Raw genomic sequence first — 21152 nt, forward strand, 5'->3', positions numbered from 1 at the left:
AGTCTCTGCAATGAGGTTGCCTCTCCTGGGACCGAGCACCAGGGTGGGCTTCTGGAAGTGCAGTCCGGTGAGGACTCAAGGCAAAACAGGCAGAAAACAAAACTGCACACGGAGGGTGAACCCAGGTCGACCCGGGACTTTGTCTGCCATGGATAAGGAGAACCTTGTTTCTAGTGACAGAAGGATCAGTGGTTCCCTGGGGCTTGGGGGGGTGGAGGTTAATAGAGAAGGGCACTAGGGAACTTTCAGGGGTGAAGATCGAATGTTCTGGATCTTGATCCGGGTGGTGGGTACACACAGGGGTCCAAGCTGCTCCCACTTCCGACTTAAGACCTGTGAGTGTTGCTGCAGGTAAAATATGCTTGAGTAAACAGCAGACCCGGTCTGCAGGTTTGCAGGTGGATTTGAGATCCACACCTGCCCCTCCTCTCTCTCTTCCAAGCTGCCCAAGTTTCCCAGACAGAAGGCGGAAGTTCTGAGCAGGTGGAAAGTGCCTCACTCCAGGGCCGAGGGCTCCTGAGGCCACCGCGCCTGCCTGCCTGCGCCACATCCATCCTGTTATTGCCGGAGCCTGAGAACTGCTCCCCAGGCGGAATCTTGAATATTCATCTGATTTACGGCCCGCTGCCGACAGCTTTATGAATCCGCCCACCAGTACCTGCAGCCGGTCATCAATCTTCCCCCGAGACTGTGCTGCTGCCAGTAACTCATGAATTAAAGAGGCCCCTGGCGGCCCCCACACCTCCCTCCCCCAAGCGTCGCGTCGTGATGGAGAAGGACCTGACCAGAAGTCAAAACACTGCTGCCGCCTCGCCTGGCAGCTCGGGCGACCTTGGATGACTCCCTCAGCCTGTCTGCAGTCAGGAAGAGAAACTCGGGGGCCCTCAGAGAAGCCCCTTCCCAGCTCCCAACCCCAGTTTTCCTGCCTGCAGAGATGCAGAGGGGGCTCAGCATCACCTCTGTCTGCTCACCTGGGCAGGGGGCTGAGGCAGGCAGCTGGGTGGGCAAACCCAGGCGAACGCAAGATGCTTGCTATGATTTGACTTGAAGATTCTCACCGAAGGAGAGAGGTGGTGGTCCTCGCAGCAAGCTCCCCTAGGTGTTCTTATCAACAGAGTGGGAACCAAGGGAGCATCTCCCTCCAGGACTTCGGAGGCCTCCAGGTGGGCCCCCCCGCCCCTGTCCATAGGGAGTAAAGGTGATGATGTTTGTCCAGGAAGGAACAAATCTCACAGACTTAGCTCTGGGCTCCAGAAGCAACCCCAAGGGTTTGCAGAGCTGACTCCTAGGCAGGAACTCCTGGCCCTGAATTATGCTACCCATGCCTTAGACAGTCTGGCTCACCCAGGACCCCCAGCACTTGCCATGGGGACAAGACTTGGCAAGTGGTCCCAGGGCTGAGCAAACCTTCGCCAACAAGCAAGACGTTGGTGACATGTGCAGAAGCATTGGGATCAGCCCCTGCCTGGCTCCATCCTGGTCCGCAGGTAGCTGGGAGGCAGAATGGTGGATGAACCCCTCTGAACCCAGACGCCAGGGTTCAAAGCTGCTCTGCCCCTCAGCATCCAGCAACCCTCAAGAGTTGTCTGGCACTGCCTGACCCCCATCCCAGCCTCGAAAGCCAGACACTGGGGTCACAGTTTCCTCAGAGGGTTGTTGGGGGGCTCGGAGAGGCAGCCTGTTGTCAGTGCCCCCACCGCCCCACGAGCCCTTGGGAATATCTGCTCACTGTCTTCCTGACACCAGGCTGTACTGGGTGCCGAGTTGGGTTTCTATTCCTCTGCGGGTCACTCAACAAATATTCACGCATCCCTCTGGATCACAAAATATTCATAATACCTGTGCCCGAGGACAGGCTGAGGGGGGCCCCCCTCCCCAAGTGCCGGCTCCCAGTGGTCTCTGCAATGAGGCTGCCTCTCCTGGGACAGTGACCTGTCGCCCGACTGAGGATCACCAGCCCTTCCAGTGCCCTGCCAAGGCCTCTCGGAGGTGTGGGCTTTCTGGGCCGCTTCAGGCCAGCCCCATGTCAGGGTGTTGGCAGTTTAACCAAGAGGCAGTGGGAGCCCCCAGGACAATCCTGGGTTGTGGGGGCCATTTGACCAACATGACCTCCCCCTCCCCCTTCCTCTGCTGTGGACCAGAATCCCCTTCCCCATGCGTCAGGTGTCAGGGGGTCGAGGAGTCCACCAACCACCAGACTGATTCTGAGGATGGGGTACCATTCAAGGAGGGGAGGAAGAGGCAGAGGCCAGAGCCAAGGGCACCAGTTTGTCTACTGGGCATCCTCCAAAACAGGGCAGAGCTCACGGGGAGAAAGGTCTCCGCTTCTGGGAACACTTCCCGGGGGGCTTGGCCTCAGCCTCTAAGGTTTCTGACCCGTGGACTTTTCACCTTGGCACCAGCTCCCTGACCACGCTGGCAGTGTTTACCTTGTGGGAAAGGCCAGATATGGGGGGCGAGTGTGTGTGTGTGTGTGTGTGTGTGTGTGCACACACGCACACACACACCCACTGGGGCAAGAGATCGGAGCCAGGGCAGCCAGTCTCGGGCCCCTGCCTGAGAGCCTCTGGACCCTGGAACTTTGGCTGTGGTTTTTCTCCTGATGCTTCACCTTCTCTGGTCCCCTTATCCTTCACATCTTGCACTTAGGGCTGAAATGCTGGTGAATGGATGATGCCAAACCCACCACCCTCCTCTCTGGGGATTTGCCCCCAGGGAGGAGAGAAGAGTTAAAATCCAAGTCCCATCCTGGCTAGCCATTCTAGTGCCTCATCTATGTAATGGGGACAACATTAACTTCCCAGCCTCAGCACTGAGCAAAGGAACCAAAGACGCAGTGCTTGGCAAGTGCTCGGCACGCTGTAAGCACTCCATAGAAGCTACTGTTGTTGGACCATGAATGCTCAGTAAATGTTTACTAAGTAGATGGGTGGGTGGATGACAGGGTGGGCTGAGGATAGATGGATGAATGTATAAGCAAGTAGACCCCTAGATAAGTAATTGGAGGTAGATGGTTGGGAGGGTGAATATGCACTTATTCGCTACCCATCCCTGCATCCATCCATCGATGTGTTCTTCCATCCAGCTCTCGGTTGTGGGGGCAGAAAGTGGATGGACAGGTAGACAGATGGATGCGTAGATGAATAAATGCATGGGTGGATATCTGGTTTGGTGGGTGGATAGAGGAAGGGTGGATGGACATTCCGATGGACAATTAGATGAATGAACAGATGGAGAGAGAGATGAATGGGCAGATAACTTGCTGGATGACTGGGACCACAAGCGAACACTTAAATTGCCTCCCCCTGGAAGGTGGAGATAACAATTGCTTCAGCTAATGCCTGGCACCACAGCCATGAACAAGGCCGCAGGGGCTGGAACACCTCAGCCTGCACAATCTGCTCATTAACTGGCTCACAAAGCTTTTCGCCTATTCCAAGCCAACGGGGTAGCAGCGTGACATTTAAGGTTTCCTTTCAGCAATCACTTGTGCGCCTTTCACAGAACACGGTGTGCAGCTGTTTGCTGGCTTGCGTTCTCCTCCAAAGGTGCCTTCAAGCCCCCAGGGCACTAATAGGTCCAAGTTCCCCAGGGCCAAGGTGGGGGTCCCCTGAAATGTTGGGGGCCCCCTTGCCATCTCTTCTGTCTGCAGCTGTGCCACCAATCACCTGAATTATCCTTCAGTTAGGGGGATTAATTTATAACGTGGTGGCAAGGAAGTATCAGAGAAAAGGGTTTCCTTGACAACCAAGTTTTTAAACCCAAGATCCTCTGGGTTTTAAAAGCCGCTTGGCATCTAATTTCCCCCCTCAAAATTAGCTTTAAACTTTTCAGATGCTGAGATTTTTAGCATAACAGCAGGCTAGCACTTATGTCAGAAACCATAAAAGATGGATTTCTCCCCTGCCAGAGGCAAGACCCTGGCAAGTTGTTCGGGTTCCTCCGCCACTTTGTTCTTGGTGAAAAACCAGGCCATTATGAAATGACCATAGAGACATCGTCTTCTGAACTGCAGGCAGCCAAGCTCCTGACAGCAACTTGTTTTCTGGCTCAAGTTGCTTCACGTCCTGTGAGAGCTGAATGGAGAGACCCTCACCCCCGGCCCCTATTCAGCCTTGGCTGGATGGTCTAGGACTGTACTCCTTGACAACCTGGGCCCATCTTCCCAGGTTGAGAAGGCTAATGCCACCGGTACACCCACCCCACCAAAGGGGATAGTGCACAATTTCAGAGTCTACTCTTGGTCTGGGTTCCTCTCACTGGATGTTCCCCATCACCAGAGGCTTCCTACCTCCCTGTGCCAACAAATGAACCCCAGCCAACTCCACGGCCTGGCTTTCTGTAGTCTGCACCAGCCTGGGACCTACCCTGCCTTTCCCTCCTTCCACCATCCATACCCTTCACTCCGCCCAGGCCACACTCCATCCATTCCACTTTTAACCGTTCACACAGTATCTACCTTCTCTTCACCCTCCACCCATCGGCAAACATATTCCACCTTCGACCCACCCTGACATTCACTAACACTCCTCACTCCACCTGGATTTCCTCTATTTGCCCTTTAGATCTTGGTTTTCCAAATCTGACAGGAGTCTAGGAAAAGCTTCAGTCACTCAGTCATATCCTACTCTTTGTGACCCCATGAACTGCAGCACACCAGGCTTCCCTGTCCTTCACTGCCTCCTAGAGTTTTTTCAAACTCATGTCCATTGAGTCGATGATGTCATCCAACCAACTCATCCTCTGTCATCCCCTTCTCCTCCTGCCCTCAATCTATCCCAGCCTCAGGGTCTTTTCTAATGAATCAACTCTTTGCTTCAGGTGGTCAAATTATTGGAGGTTCAGCTTCAGCATCAGTCCTTCCAATGAATATTCAGGGTTGATTTCCTTTAGGGTTGATTGGTTTGACCTAGGAACACTGCTCAAATGCTGCTTCTTCTAGACCTCCTTCTTCACCCCTCCCCTCTCTCTGAACCTTTGTAGCAAACTGTCTTCAACCCACAGGGCGCCTGGCTCTTCTTCTCCATCCAGCTGAGCAGCTGTTCTGGCCTGGAGGCATGCCATCTAGAGAAAAATCAGGCTGAGTTGATTCAAATCCTGGCTCTCACAGCGTCATAGCTGTATGTCCTTGGTGAGAAGATGGAAGAGGGGCTCAGGGGTGGAGGCTGAGTTTACGGCTGGTTGACCCTGAGATTAGGTGAGCCCCTGAGTGGAGGTTGGATGGTCTATTGGATGGGTGTTCAGATGGAAGGTCTATGGGGGCATAGATGGAAGACGCGAGTGGGTGATTAAATGGAAGGGTGGGGCTGGATTGGTGAAAGGAAGGAAGGGAAAGAGGGAAGAAGGGCCGAAGATGAACCCAGCTTCCAGGAAGATTTACAAAGTCGGAGGGACAGCCTAGGAGGCTGACTACCCAGGAATTCTGAACGGAGAAGAAAACAAACCTGTGGATTCTTTTTCACAGAAAATAATGCTCCTGATAACTTGAGGCTTGAAGTTTTTCGGTGACCCTGGGGAAAGGACAAGGCCTCCCATGGGACCAATTCATTAGGAAGGACCGTCCTGATCAGCTCCTCTAAGCACTTGGGCTGACTCTAAGTGCCAGGCAGTCAAAGGACGTTCATTGGAAAGTGACGAATTGATCTCGGAGACCTGCCATCGAGGGGGGGCGGCCAGCTGGAAACAGCCCATCGGAGCTCGTTTCCTCACTCTGAGTGGCAGGAAAGTCTTGTCCTGCAGCAACCAGCCCAGACCCCAGTTTTCATTTATTGCCCCCACATCTGTGCAGTGACTGTAACCAATGTGTCAGAGGGGCTCTGGGGCACTTGCCTCCCAAAGAGAACCAACATCCGTGGTTTCAGAAGGTCGAACCTCTGACCATCTGGGTTCAGACATGAAGGACCTGAGGTTGGGCCAAGTCAATTCAAGGCAACTTGAGTTATAAACTGTTCTCAGGAGTCAATCTGCCTGTGAAACCTGGAAGACCCCATAGATAAAGGGCCACCCTATGGAGTGATCGTGGCACAGAGTGACAACAGGCCTCCTCCACACAAAGTGAGGAGCTCCTTTCTGGGAGGATAAACCTCCATGGGTGCTGATTGGAGACAGGCTCAGAGGTCCCAGGAAAGTACAGACTCCTCAGCTTGCCCGCCGAGGTCTGTTCTGACTTGGACAGTCTTACAGACTCTTGTCTGGGCACCTGAGAGAAGGTTACACTGCACAACCCCAGGGGGCACCCTTCACAGTGACTCGGGGGGAGGAGGGTGGGTTTCAGTGCACTTCATTGTGGGAGGGGGTCTGTGGGCCTCTGGTCTCTCAGTGATCCATCTGAAAAAACAAAGAAAACTTCCCAACATAAGTCACTGAGCCTTGTGTTGTTAATAAAACTATCTCTTTTCTTCTTCCCTCAGACTCCCTCCCTGCCAGGAAATAAAGAAAGGGATCCGGGGAGAGGGAAGGTACAAATTCACTTCTGCCTTATCTCTAAAGTGTTTAGCTAACTGCCGGGCACATAATAAGAACTCAATAAATAACCATTATTAGAGGAGGAAGAGATGGAGGAAATCAGACAGATCAGAATTTAATTCTGCCATGTGGATTTATTGTGCTTCTGCCCAAGGAAGAAGAGAGAAAGAATATCTCAGCTTTCCATCTTCTCTCTCCTGAGCTGACTCTGCGGCAGGCAGTGTCCTCTCGTCCCCTTTCGCCTGCAGCCTGTTGAAAAAAAAAAATAAAAAGAAACACTGATCTGGCACGCTTGGCTGAGCCCCTGCTCCCAGTCCACAGCTCCCTCTGACTTTATGTTTAATTTCCCCGGGTCGAGAGGAAGCACTCTGATGATCCGAGTTAATTCAAAATGTAAATTCATCTCCTATCGCCTAATGGCTCTGACTCAGCTCTACAGGATGGGAGCAGCTGCCGCCTGAGTCACCTGGGGCCCTGGCTCCTGGGTCCCTGCTCCTAATGGTGATGAAGCCCTTGCCCAGGCTTCGGACAGACAATGCTGCCTCCGTGCCCACCGAGGCTAGAAGGTAGTTCACTTCGGAGAGCAGAGTGTTCCACTACCAGGGGGTGGGGGATGTGGTGGGGTGGGGAGTGGGGCTGGGAGGGAAAACCACAGCGCAGAGGTCAGTCCAGGAGACCCCAAATGAGCTCCCAGGAAGCTCACTAACCCAGATTCAGGATCCTCAGCCCAGGCAGAGTCCACTACAAGCTGGGGTTCCCCACTGGGTACAGAGGACTATCTTCACCCAGATCCCAAAAAGTAGCCATGAACCCTCCAGGAATCTTCACTTGAGTGACAGCCAAGGTCTTCCAGATGCTGGCTGGATGGTCCCAGAGCTGCCACAGAGCGGGTCCCCTCCCTCCCCGGGAGATGCGAAGGCCCCACTGTCTAAGCTTTGTGCCAAAGACAAAACCAGCAGCAGGTTGTGAGTTTCCGTGGGGGAGCCAGGCTTTGGGTCAGGATGGGGGTGGGGGCGAGGGGACCTTGGGGGTGTGCTCATGAGTTTCCTGTTCCCCACTGCCCTTCCCTGGGTCTTGGCATTGGAAGACCTCAGCAATACAGGAGGGGCAGTGGAACAGACAGGGAGCAAGGGGGCGTCCCAGGAGTGGCAGGTTGGAGGGGGAGAGACTTTCTGGGGGCAAGACAGGGCAGTCTTGTAGAGCTGGGGAAACCCAGGCTCAGAGAGGAAGCATTTGCACTGCACCCGGCACCTACGGTTAGTCCATTCCACAGGCTTCTTCTGCTCCCAGGGAGGGCTGAGGGCCCTCCTGCCGGGACTGGAGCTTCTGGGTCCAGGGCACCAGAGTGTCGCCCTCCCCTGTGGGGTGACATGAGCCCCTCTTCCACTGTGAGAGATTCAGATCCACTGTCAGAGGGGGCTGGGACCCATGGCCTCCAAACTCAGGGATCCTTCCCTCTGCTGAGGACCCCTGACACCTGGAATTTGAGGTCTCAGTTCTGCCACCTGCTGGCCTCTAGGAGTTCTGCAGGCTGCTGGTATGTTTCTCCTCTGCCAGTTGCTGTGATGACTTTTAGGGTGCTCATGATCATCTGAAACCAGGCCAGGCATTAAATGGCACTGAATCCCATAATGAATCAGCCCATCCCTTTTCCATTTCTCTGAATCCTCCTGATGCTCTCCAGGAGAGAAGCCCAAGAGGCTGCCTCCACCCTGGCCACATTCCCTTTCCTGGCTGCCCCGCTGTTATCTCCCTTTGTGACATGGCAAACCAGGCCTTCATCTCAGAGCCTTGGCAGATGATTGGTTTCTAACACAAGGCCAGGCTTTTGTTTTTATTGTATTTGTTCTTTGTTTCAATCACTTCATGGAGCTTTAATTCACATGCCATCAAATTCACCCACTTACAATGTAAAATTTAATAGCTTTTATTAGAATATATCCACAGGATTGCGCAACCTTCACCACAATCCAATTTTAGAATAGTTTCATCAGCCCCCAAAGAAACCCTGCGTCCATTAGTGATTTCTCCCCAATCTTTCTCCCTGACCCCTGACCCCTGGAAACCACAAATGTAATTCCTATCTCTGTGGATCTGCCTATTCTGGACATTTCACATCAATGGAACCACACAACGTATGTGTCTTTTGTGGCTAGCTCCTTCCATTCAGGGTTTATGTTTATATGCTTACTTTAGTGAGGAATGCTGGGTTTAGTTAACCACTGGGATTTAATGTTTTCTTCTTCATTCAGTCTAGTGTATTGATCATTTGCTTAAGTTACCAGTTACCCAAGGAAGGTAGGATGTGCTTAGAACATTTTCAATACACAGTGCAAATCCTGTCTGAGAGGTGGGGTCCCATTGCTCTGCTTCTCTGATTTGGGGAAATGTTCCCCTTTCTCCTCTTTCCAGAAGCCACTAAGCCCCTTCCTCCATCCTTTCTGACTTTTCTCCAAACCCTCATTGCACAGAGGAAAGACGGGGACCAGAGCAATATTTCCACAAACAAGCCGTTTGCCCCTCTCTTCAACAAACGCAAAGGGACAGATGTGGCCTCGGCTTCTCCCAGCCATCCTGTCTGGAACCAGCATATACGTCGAGTTTAATTATGCAATTAAAGTCATTTTCCTGAGCTGAACAAATATTTACAGCATATTTTGCTGAAAATGGCTTCGCCTGGAGAAAGGTTCTGCCGTTGGGCTGGCAGGTCTGGTGTGCGAATATTCACACATTTACATACCTTGTTACCAGGGGGCCACACAGTGCTGAGCAGGTGTCAGACAACCAGGTCCCCAGGAACAAATACGTCAGTGAAAGATGTGGCAGGTGTCAGCCAGGCCTGTGTGTTCTGGGCCCCACTATGGTGTCACTGTGGGCCAGTGACGTCTGCTGTTCCTCCATGGCAGCCCTGAATCCCAGCTCTGCAGCATCAGAGAAACCTCTGGGCTAGGGCAGAGAGAACACAGTGCCTGAGAGCAGCTGTGTGATAATCAGAACCACAGCCATCCTGCCCTGTGCTGTGATCCTGGGAGGTGATACTTAACAAGAACCCATGCAGAGCACCTCCCAGGGGTCCCACTGTGTTCAGCTTCCCGTGCAAGAAAATGCAAGGCAAAATTTCCAAAAGGCAGAAAAACCCACTTTGTAATATTTTACTCCCTCTGAACCTTGTCTCCTTCTCAAGCCCCCAGTTTTCCCCTTGGAGGAAACTGGATCTCACTGCACTGTGATGAGGTCAGTGGACTCAAGGTTTTCTTTAGGGCTTCTTCTCCTCCTGCCGAGTTTTATGGTCTTCATCAGAGTTCTGAGTTGGGGGGTGGTTGTGTAGCATCAGAACATTGGGGTGGGGCTAAGACAGGAGTTATGTTCAAAATACTTAAAAACCAGTGGGAGTAATGACCACCCAGAGATAAGCCAGAGATCAGATTTGGGAGTGCCACCCCCCCGCCCCCCGCTGTGTGGGAAGGTCTGGGGGTCCTGGGGGAGGACCTGGGATGGGTGATTTGGGGCCAGTCCAGGAACTGGGGCAGGAGCTCCCCATCAGCCCATATGGGGGTGGGGGTTGGGTTTCAGCTTCTCACTTCCAGTCCCATTGTATTGAATGTCAGCCCAGAGTGGAGTGGAGCCCATTATACAGATGAGGAAACTGAGGTTTCCAGAGCTGTGCGTCATCACCTGAGGATACCCTGCTACAGGGAGAGGGGGTAGTGACTCACACCCAGACCCTCCGAGTCCCAGAACCTGTGCAGAGCTGGCCTGCTCATGTCATGCTCCTTGGACTCTAGCAGGGGCATTATTACTATGCCACGCTGCAGGTCTGGGTGTCACTTCAGGTGACACTGCTGGTCAAAGGCAGAGCTGGGAGGTGTCCAAGGTCACCAGTGTTTACTACCCTCAAGGAAGGAAGGGGGCAGGAGACCGGGGGCAGGCAGCCGGCCCTTTCCCATACATGACGGAACCCAGTCCCTCTTGCTGCAATCGCTGACGGTGAGGACAAGGCAGGGGTCACCGCCCTGGCGGGGCACAGCCCCAGGAGCCTCCAGAGCCCATGCCTGTGGCCTTAGAACCCCGGAAGGTACGTGTTGTGTGGCCCAGAGGTGGGGGGCGGCCGACCAGAGGCTCTGGGTTAGGGCGGGCCGAAGGAGAGAAGGGAGAAGATCCCCAAGAGCCCCCTCCTCACCACCACCCCCCACTCCCCTGGATTCCCCTCAGATGCCCAGGTGAACACAGGGACAAGTTTGTTGTCCTGGTGCAATATGTGCTGTGTATCCACTGTATTCTGGTCTTTAACCCAGACCCCAGCAGGGCTCCGGGAACCCATGGAGGTCAGGGGGCAGCTGCTACACTGGACTCCAGTAGAGGACGTCAGTACCTCTGTTGGTTTGGACTCATGTGTACTGTGGGGAGGGCTGATCAGGAACCAGGAGCCTGACTTCTCATTCTCACCCCCACCCTGAGCAAAGGGCCACTCTCAAGGCCTCAGTCTGATCACCTGCGAATGGCCTTGGCCTTAGCTGCCTTTTTGCCTTCGCTTGACAGCTCAGGCTCAACGATAGAACCTCAGCCATCAAGGTCCTAGTGTCCCTATTATTGTGGGCCCAGCACAGAAACTAGGACTTGGAGGTGGGTGAAGCACAGCCGGCTAGGTTTGGGGAAACCGACTTGGGCACCAATGGCGAGAGCTGAGTCCTTTTGGTTCCCTGAAAATTCTTATTCTGTTTAAGACACCTCCTCCAGGCTGTCTCCCTGGCTTCCTGGGTCAGGTGGCAACACAGTCCTGTGTGAGTCTGCTTTCTGGGAGGGTGATGCTGTGCGCAGGGAACTGTGAGGTAGACAGCTTTGCTTGAAAAGAGATGAAGCCTCCGAGAGCCTAGAATAGGACGCCAAAGTCCGGGGTCTGCATTTTAAAAACAGTGCCCCAGCTATATCCTGAAAGTTGAATAGGACACCAAAGTCCCGGGTCTGCATTTTAAAAACAGTGCCCCAGCTATATCCTGAAAGTTCCTCTCAGGGGTCCAAGAAACTTCCTTAGAGGCTCCCAAAGAGTAGAAAAAAGGAAAACAGGAGGCCTGGGTCCCAACACCTGCCCAGCCTCATGTGGGCAGCCTCCTGTTCTGTCTCCCTTAGAAGCTGGGTTTTTTAGTCAGAATATCTGTCAAGCATGGGTTCTGTAGCGAAAAGGAAGAAACAAGTCTGAAAGCCACTGATTTAAATTAATACAGCAGATAGCGCTTAATTCAGTTAAATGATTTTTCGCTGTCAGTGGTTTTGCTATCAGAACAGGACACTTTGTCGGCAGAGCCCCATCGACTCTCAGCTCCTTAAAGGGGAAGAAAACTCTGGCTACCCTTTGGCAGCCCTGAAGGACCCACCTGGCCTCGGTTTCCCCACCTATAACATCGGGTGGATCTCAGCTTGCCCATCCACATGGATCCCAGAAGCAGCACAGGACTTTAAGGGGACGGTGAGTTTATAAGCTGTGGAAGCGAGCAGAGCTGAGGAGAACTGACTTCCTGGTGTGTGCTGAGCAGGAGAGCTGGCCCAGAAAGGAGACCAGCAGCTAGAGAAAGCCCTGTGCATCTATTGAATGCATGTGCCCGGTCCAGCGTGTGATCTGTTCAAACTGCTGGGGTCCCCAATAAACACCAAGGACAGAGGGACCAGAGGAGGGTACAAGGCAGCCCACCTTGAGCCCATCAAAGGCATGATGCCCTGTATACAGAAGGTGCTCCATCAATGCCTTTTTCTGTTTTCTTCTGAAGGATGTTTCTGTCTCTACTCTCCTCCCCAGTGGATGACAGTGAAGAAAAGAGTTGCTCAAAAGAGAATTTATTGACAAAAGTCTGTGAAATTGGCCATGATATAATTCTTGTGAAAGACCGAGCCCCCAGACCCAGGGTTTTGTCAAAAAGCATGCTTTAAACTCTCCTGTTCCACTTACCCAAGACCCACAATTTAAAGGTTTGTGGATGTTCAAGGGCACTGATCGACGGCTTCAAGTTAATTCAGACAACCCAAAGCATCGTGCCGTGTCACCTCTGGATGACAGTCTCTCTGCTCACACCTCCCCATCTGGCTCCCTCCATCCCCCAGCTCACCCCCCTCCACCAGGGTAGCCCCACGTTCTTTGAAGGGGATTCTATCACAGAAGGTTTCATCAGAGTCCCCTCTTCTTGGCTGTTCAGATAAGAAAAATCAGGCAAGCAAATTCATCTTTTCTATAAAAGTTTATTTTGTGATTTTTTTTTCCAAGAAGTGTTAGGGGAAAATGTTGAAATTATGTAAAGGTAAGGAACCATAGTATATAAAAATAATTTAAACACACATATTAATAAGAAAGCAACATCGCATTCTAGCAACAACTAGTAGGTAATCTTGCCCAAGATTTTTCCAAAGTCATTAAATACGTTTTAGACAACAGTACACAAAAACACACGCATGTGCACACACACATATATACAGCTCAAGTGTCTTTTTCTGTGCATTCTGGCTAACTGATACAGCTAAAGGGAAAAGACAAAGAAGACTGTCTGCTTGAGTGTCCCTAAGTTGAACAAAGGTGCATTGTATCATGAATGTTTGCTATTTCCTGGAGCCTGCTATTTCCCTCCCCAACCTCATTAGTGACTAGCTTCAGTCTGCTATATGGTCTTATCTGAAAAATTAAGGTGTGTCTTTCAATCAGCCCCTGGGTGCGGTCATTGCGGTGCTGCAGGCGGTGAGAATTCAGGAAGCACCATGTCTCCTGTTCCTGGTGCGTTGTATGGACTGGAAGCGGACGGTCAGGCGAACCTGGTTACATCTGGCTGATTCTCTGCTTCAGGGCCAGGACCTCATTCTTGATCTCCGGGGGGAGATCGGCATTCACCTGCTCCTCCAGGTACTTCTGTATTTCTTCCACCTCCTCCTCCCAGAACTCCTTGGAGATGTGGAAGAGCTCCTTCACGTCAACATCCCCCAGGCCCTGCAGGTCCAGGGCACCCTCATCAGGGATGTAGCCGATGGGCGTGAGCTGGGCGCCGCCTTGCCCGCCCACGCGGTTGAACATCCACTCCAGCACCCGGGAGTTCTCGCCGAAGCCGGGCCAGAGGAACCTGCCAGCCTTGTCCTTTCGGAACCAGTTGACGTGGAAGATCTTGGGCAACTTGGCTGCGGGGCGCTGGGCCATGCTGAGCCAGTGCGCCAGGTACTGGCCGAAGTTGTAGCCGAAGAAGGGGCGCATGGCAAACGGGTCGTGCATGATGATTTTGCCTGTTAACAGGGGACTCTGTGGGTAAGTGAAGCCTCACAGGACTACGGGCACATTTACTGTTGACATGGCTGCCTGGCTTTCTGTACCTCTCTGCATATACAGAGAGAGACACGGGGAGACAGAGAGATAAAGAGACAGAGGGGCAACTAAGAGACAGAGATACAGAGACAGAAAGAGCAGAGAGACACAGAGATAGAGAAACAGAGAGAGACAGAGAGAGAAAGAGACAGAGAAGCAGAGTGACCGAAAAATAGAGAGACAGAGAAACACGGAGACAGAGATGTCACTGTCCCTTCTTGGCGGCCCCGGATCTTGGCCAGACTCACCCTTGTACTCCGCCGCTGCCGTGGCCTCGGATCTCATGGCCGCCCCCACAAACACGCCGTGCTGCCAGCTGAGAGCCTCATAGACCAGAGGGACGCCTTTAGCAGGAGAAAGAAACGCTCCTTAGAGGATTTGACCCCCAGCCCCCTCGGCCGCGATGTCGTCTCCCAGGTGGAAAGATGTGCTGTGTGTCGTCTCTCTTCTAAAGGGGCTGATGCTGCAGCTCCAGAGCAAAGGGCAGGCCTGCCACATCAGAGTCACGGCAGGGGGCCACGTGGCCGAAGTCAGACTGGGAGCCACATCCCTGGGATGAGGACCCAGGAGTTCTAGTGGCCAGAGACTAAGTTCTATGCCCGAGCTTGCTCATTACCCTGTCATTTGTGAAAGGAAGCTCCGTATCCCTGACTCCCTCCAACCAGGTCACGGAACGTGAGCCCTTGTAGTGACACATCCCCCCAGAGTGACACACCCGTGTCCCAGCCCAAGGGCCCGGGAGCCTCACCAACAGGCCGACGCCCTCCGAAGATGATGCCCTCAATGGGCACACCCTCTGGAGACTCCCAGTCAGGGTCAATGATGGGGCACTGGCTGGCCGGAGTGCAGAACCGCGAGTTGGGGTGGGCGCAAGGCTCCCCTACAGCAGCAAGGGAAGACGGGGCCTGAGCGTCTGGCCCAGCACACACACCCAAGGGCTGGGGCTCCAGGCCTCCTGGGGGGCTTACCATCTTTGGGGTCCCACTCCTTGCCCTTCCAGGAAATGAGCTTGATGCCTGAGGCCAGTGGCTGGTCAATGCCTTCCCAGTAAACACCCCCATCACTGGTCTCGGCCACATTGGTGAAGATGGTATTCTTCTGGATGGTCTTGATGGCATTGGGGTTTGTCCTTATAGAGGTTCCCGGAGCGACACCAAAAAACCCATTCTCTGGGTTGATGGCCCGCAAGTTACCTGGCAAGTTTTAAATCAAGGAGTGGAAGTGAGTACCAAGGAAAGCATATCATCTTATATCTTGCCAGGTTAATTTCTGCACCAAATTCTCAAGTCTTTGTACTTTTTCCCTTCTCCCCAGAATCTCTTTCTCTTGTCTCATGCCAGCATTATTAATCAACTTTGACTGTTTCTCACGAGTTTCCCATCAAACTATTTTAACCAACCTAGGTAGCTCAGTGGTAAAGAATCTGCCTGTCAATGCAGGAGATGTGGGTTCGATCCCTGGGTCAGGAAGATCCTCTGGCAAAGGAAATGGCAACCCACTCCAGTATCCTTGCCTGGGAAATCCCATGGACAGAGGAGCCTGGTGGGCTACAGTCCATGTTGCAAAGAATCGGACATGACTTAGCAACTAGACAAAATGTAAACAAACAGTAATAGAAGGTCCCATTTCAATCCAGATTGGATATGAGATTAAAGAAAGCTGATGGAATACATATGTCCGTGCTTTTGCAAGAACTAACTGAATTAAAAAATCCGGACACTGTGGACTTGGGAGGATTTGGCATGTTTAAACCCAAAAGTTCACTAAGGTCCAATGATTATCATCAACACCTGGGCCTAAAAGAGTCACCTTGTTGGTCAAATTTCATCCAGGCGATATCATCACCCACACACTCTACTTTCCATCCTGGGAGGGTAGGGTTCATCATGGCCAGGTTGGTCTTCCCACAGGCGCTGGGAAACGCAGCCGCGAAGTACTTCTTCTGGCCCTTGGGGTTGGTGATGCCCAGAATCTGTTGGAGACAAGGTTTCTCCTGAAGCGCTTGGTTCCTTTCTGCCCTAGAGGTCCACGCCCTAGTCTAGGAGGGGGCCTGGAAGCCATTCATCATTACTGATGGAATTCCCAATGTCCTTGGAGCACTGAAACGCTGATGCCTAATAGGAATGCTAATGCAGTAGGGGTCTGCCACTTCCCCTCCTCTGCCCGACCCTCGGCTGCACACATTTAGAATTCCCTGCATCTTACCAGCATGTGCTCTGCCAGCCACCCCTCCTCCTTGGCCAGCCGGCTGGCCATCCTGAGGGCAAAGCACTTCTTCCCAAGGAGCGAGTTCCCGCCGTACCCACTCCCAAAGGAGATGATTTCTCGGCGGTCGGGCAGGTGGGCGATGAGTGTGAGCTCGGGGTTACAGGCCCAGTTGTTAACCAAAGGCTCTGCGCAGGAGGACACGCCCACATGAGTGTGCCAGGTCCCCAGCGGAGTTTAAGGGTAAGCTTTTTCTTTTTTTAATTCCGGCTTTTGATTTTGAAATAATGTGCTTACTTTTTAAAGGCAAAGGGCACCCCACGGAGTGGAGGCACTTGACGAACTCGCCATCCCCCAGCGCTTCCAGGATGGCAGTGCCCATCCTCGTCATGATGCGCATGCTGGTTACCACGTAGGGTGAGTCTGTCAGCTCGATGCCAATCTTGGACAGAGGAGAGCCCAGGGGCCCCATGCTGAACGGGATGACGTACATGGTACGACCTGTGGGCCGGGAGGTGGGAGCTGGTGAGAAACAACCCCAGACTCACAGACAACCGCCAATCATGACCCTTCTCATGATCCCCCTCCGACAACGTCACATCTTGCTTGCCACCAGCCCCTTGATTAGATGAGTCCTGTGGACTACAAGGAGATTACTCCAGTCAATCCTAAAGGAAATCAACCCTGAATACTCATTGGAAGGACTGATGCTGAAGCTCTAATACTTTGGCCACCTGATGTGAAGAACCGACTCATTGAAAAAGACACAGGAAAGATTGAGGGCAAAAGTAGAAAGGGGTGGCAGAGGATGAGATGGCTGGATGGCATACCAACTCAATGGACAAGAATTTGAGCAAAGCCCAGAAGACAGTGGAGGACAGAGGAGCCTGGCATGCTGAAGTCCATGGGGTTACAAAAAGTAGGACACAACTTAGTGACTCAACAACACCAAATGAAAAGGTGGCCATGACAGCAAAATTAAGTTTTCATAAATGTGCAGCTGGGTTCCACCAAGCTATCTTAAATCCACAAGCATAGAAATTGTTTTCCTGGCCATCGAAGGCAGTCTATAAAACCAGAACTGAGATGTACATTTTCAACATGTGGCCAATTCTTATGTGGAACTTATGACTCTCTGAGCAATGGGAGTTCCTGAGACAATTACCGGTAGGATAGAGATGATAATAAAAGGTTTGCTGATATTGTACCCAGTCAAATAAATGTTTCACTCACCTTTCATGCACCCTGGAAATCGGATGTTGAACGCTTTCTCAAAATCCTCCTCGGACATCCAGCGGCCCAGCTGGCTGAGGCCGGTTTTGGGGATGGGCACCGTATCTCTTTGCTCTCGAGTGATGATGACCGTCTTGCTTTCAATTCTGGCCACATCCCTGGGGTCTGTGAGAGCCAACCAGCTGCAAAAAAAAAAAAATTAAAATACAGAGATTAGGGGCTTCCCTAGTGGCTTGGTGGTAAAGAATCTGCCTTGCAATGCAAGGGACACAGGTTCAATTTTTGATCTGGGAAGATCCCACATGCCATGGAGCAGCTAAGCCCTTTCACCACAACTGTTGAGCCTGAGCCTGTGTGTAAGCATCCGGGAGCCGCAACTACTGAAGCCCCCACACTCTAGAGCCCGTGCTCTGCAACAAGAGAAGCCACCACAATGAGAAGCCCTGGCACCGCAACCAGAAAGTAGCCCCCGCTCTCTGCAACTAAAGAAAAGCCCTTGCAGCAACGAAGACCCAGCACAGCTGAAAATAAATAAGTAAATAAAAATTGAAAATACACAGGTGGGGATTAGAGAAGTGCTGGTATTCTGCATGGCATCTCCTCCCTAGGTTCCCTCAGCCATGGACCATTCAGGAAGGGGCCAGTTTTCTCATCATCATGTTCTTCCCACACCTGGCAGGTACCACGGGCACTAAAGATGCTCCATCAATGTGGACACAGCCACATCCACTGGGACGTGGTCAGAAGGACACTCACTAGACCAGGAGTTAGTGTTTTAGGACAGGGATTGTCAGACCTTCCTTTCAACTGGGGACCTGGTTTGCAAAGAGAGTTTGCATGTGCCCCTGCATTGATGACTTGGGCTGCTCTGCAAACATCATAAAATTAAGTCTACATGGTTCTGGCTCTTTTACTAAGTTTTTCAAGAGTCTGCAAACCACACAGCCCCACCCCGGCTCTGCTGAGGCCCACGTCCTCCTCATTCCACCTGCGCCCTGGGTAGAGAGAAAGGCCGAATACCGGGGGCAGAGCTGTGCTCACCAGTTGTCATACTTCTTCAGCCTCTTGATCACACCCTCCTCCTCCATGTGGCTCAGCAGCTGCTGGTTCTCCTCCTCGGAGCCATCGCAGATGTGGACTTGGTCGGGCCGGCACAGCTTGGCGCTGCTCTCCACGAACTCCCTCACGGCCTGGGGCAGGCTGTCCAGGGAGCCCTGGACGATTTTGGCTGAGTAGTTGAGGCCATCTGAGAGCTGGGGAGGCATCTCTGCAGAGCTGGGCTGGGGGGCACGGATGCTGAGGTTCCCTGCAATAGAAAAAGCACAGGCTTCATGAATAAAGACAACCACGGATGCCCTCAACTCCGCACACTTTGTTGGGGTCACCGTCGTGGCTGGGAGGAAAAAGAAAACCAGTTCCTATTAGTGTTGAAGTTTGTTAGAAACGTATGTGAACAGGCTCTGTCTACCTTTCTTCTCTTTGGACGATCAGGTCAGAGGCCCAAGGGTCTCTTGCAAGGCTCTTCCCGCGGGTAAGCGTGCGTTCCCAGTGGGAAGGCCCTGTTTGGGGTGTGGAGGCAGAACTTCCTGGCCTTTAAATTCCAAGAAAGAGAGAGGCCCGGCCCCTCAGCCACACCCAGAGAGGCTCGACTCTGACGTCAGGGGCTGGTCTTTGGATCACGGCCACGATCAGTTATGCTTTGGACTGGCTCACCACAATAAACCCAGGCAGATAATCATTGAACAGACAGTCGTTAATGAGTGCCACGTGGCCTACGGCCCCTGGACCAGCCATGACAGGCCCTTACACGACTTCTGACTGATGGAGCTCTGCCCCAGTCCCCCTGAAGATGCAAAACACATGCCCTCCTGTTGAAGGGAAGGGTGGGAAGGTGCAGAGGCTCGTGGGGAACTCAGGGGTTTTGGCAGCGCATCTTGTGTACAGATGGCTGCTGGTTGGCAGAATGCGGCAGTGGTGAGGTGTCACCCCACGGGCAAAGGCCCACGGGAAGAACACCCCCAAATGTGGGATGGTGCCTGGCTTATTGGCAACTGTCTGACCTAATTAGGGTCTATTAACCTTATAGAGTGTCCATGGTGTGCCCCCTGCCCCCACCCCAAGTATAAATTCCACAAGGGCAAGGATCTCTGTCTATTTTATTCCTCTCTGTATGCACAGCTTCTGGCGCTCAGTAGGTGCTGAATGTAAGAGCACTTACAACAATGCTCTGCACCGACTAACTCCTTGACCCTAAGTGGAGTCCACAAGCCCCCCAGTGTACAGACAACGACGCTGAGGCATCAGGGATCTGGCGACTACTCCCCAACCCCAGGCTGGTGGGTTGCAGAGAGGGACTGGAACACGAGCTGCCGAGCTCCGGACTATCCCTTGTAAGGGAACTTTGCCCCTCCTGGAACCTTCCACGTATTGTCCCAGGAGTTCTGGGCTGGGTGCAGTTATTTCTGGAGTCAACTGTACACTTTTTGTTGCCCTTGCAAATCCCAGCGTCCAGGGAGTGGAGGGGGCTTGGCAGTTTTGCTCGATTACACTTGAGCAATGAGACCTTTATAACAGCTGTAAAAAAATTTGCTTTGCAAGCCATCAGAACATCAGTCCAATTTAATGAGCTATGGAGCTACTGGCTAGCGTTTCGAGAACACTAGGTGAGAAGTCAGGAGAACAGGGCCAGGCCCCAACCGCCAGCAGCCAGCCCCCAGCTCAGTGGGCGTCCTCTCACTGGAGGAGGTCAGTGGAGTGTGAGCCGAGATGGCTCCGTGACTGTGTCTGTGAGGAGCTGTGACAATCACAAGGCATTGGGAACAACAATCTCAAACCAGGAGTTCTCTGAGGACCATCCTATGGGACTTCACTCCCACCACCGTGCTGAGTGTACACACGTCACCAACTTCCACCAAAATTACCAACCCATTGCTATGTTTCATTTATTCAGATTTTGTGTGTGTGTGTGTAACATAAGGCTTTGTTAGTAAAAGCCAAAACTGGAAACAAGCCGAATGTCCATTAAGTGGGTAAGGAAACTGTGGGGCATCTATACAGGATAGTACATGGCTATAAAAAGAATGAAGCTATGAATTATGAATCATGAAATAATTATGCAGCATTGAGGGAAAGTACAATTTTTAAAATGTAAACATTTTTATGATTTCCATCATATAAAATTCTACAACACAAACTAATTTACTGTGAAAGTGTAAATCAGTAGTTGCTGTGAGGGCAGGAGGAGAGATTTTTAAAAGGGTACAAGCAGGTTCATTTATTCAGACTTTTAATTCAGCCAATTGAATCTTTCAGTGTAAGTACAACAGGAGATGTTTCTGTTTAGTTTAAAATCATTTGCCTAAATGGTCACCGAAATTCATTCATAACAATGCTGTCAGCCAAACAGAAGTGTGTCCCGTCTAATTTCCACCAAAATGTAACACTCCAAACACTCTGTTGCTGGGGACACTTTCTGAGAATCTGACATCAGTGAAATTAGCCATTCAAAGGCACAACCTTTGGGTAAATACGCAGCACACACATTCACACCCAGGTGGCTGATTTCCTCAAGTGAGTAGGGATTCCCAGTTTGCTGTTAAAAACTGTAATGGTGAAACCGAGCCCCCCAAAACCATGTTCCCTTACTGAGTTTATGATTAATCTCTCTACCCAAACTGCCCCCTTCCTCTGACCTCAATCCTGTTCTTGTCCCGTCAGAACTCCATGTTGTGCTAACTGAGCACTAATCAACCCGAGTTAGATGACTAAGACCATTGTTGTCAGAACTTCACTAACGCACTGAGGTTGCTGCTGTAGGTCTCATCACTAACGTACAAACTTGGGTTGTTTCTCCAAGGCCAGGTGAGCTCACAGACCCCTGAGCCACAGATCACCTGGCTAGAGAGTCATAAATAAGAGA

The 21152-nt window shown here is 52.0% G+C and overlaps 1 protein-coding gene across 1 annotated transcript; it reads right to left on the reverse strand.

The window, feature by feature from the left end:
- Positions 1–12677: 12677 nt before the first annotated feature.
- PCK1 (phosphoenolpyruvate carboxykinase 1) lies at positions 12678–18848 on the reverse strand. Its single transcript, XM_043480153.1, has 10 exons — positions 18702–18848; positions 18275–18539; positions 17234–17415; positions 16298–16501; positions 16001–16188; positions 15605–15767; positions 14764–14988; positions 14544–14675; positions 14044–14139; positions 12678–13716 (listed from the first exon to the last, which is right to left on the reverse strand). The coding sequence occupies exons 2-10, from the start codon at positions 18496–18498 to the stop codon at positions 13262–13264; spliced, it is 1869 nt and encodes a 622-aa protein (XP_043336088.1). The 5' UTR covers positions 18499–18539; positions 18702–18848; the 3' UTR covers positions 12678–13261.
- Between the last annotated feature and the right edge of the window lie 2304 nt (positions 18849–21152).

Source organism: Cervus canadensis, chromosome 10 (assembly GCF_019320065.1).
Source record: "Cervus canadensis isolate Bull #8, Minnesota chromosome 10, ASM1932006v1, whole genome shotgun sequence".
NCBI classification, from domain to species: Eukaryota; Metazoa; Chordata; class Mammalia; order Artiodactyla; family Cervidae; genus Cervus; species Cervus canadensis.

Excerpts from the sequence above, each read along its gene's own strand:
- PCK1 (XM_043480153.1), bottom strand. The coding sequence starts at position 18,498 with ATGCCTCCCCAGCTCTCAGATGGCCTCAACTACTCAGCCAAAATCGTC. Across the intron at positions 17,416-18,274 it reads CTGAAGAAGTATGACAACTG|CTGGTTGGCTCTCACAGACC; the intron begins GTGAGCACAGCT and ends TTTTTTTTGCAG. Across the intron at positions 15,768-16,000 it reads GGCTGGCAGAGCACATGCTG|ATTCTGGGCATCACCAACCC; the intron begins GTAAGATGCAGG and ends TGTCTCCAACAG.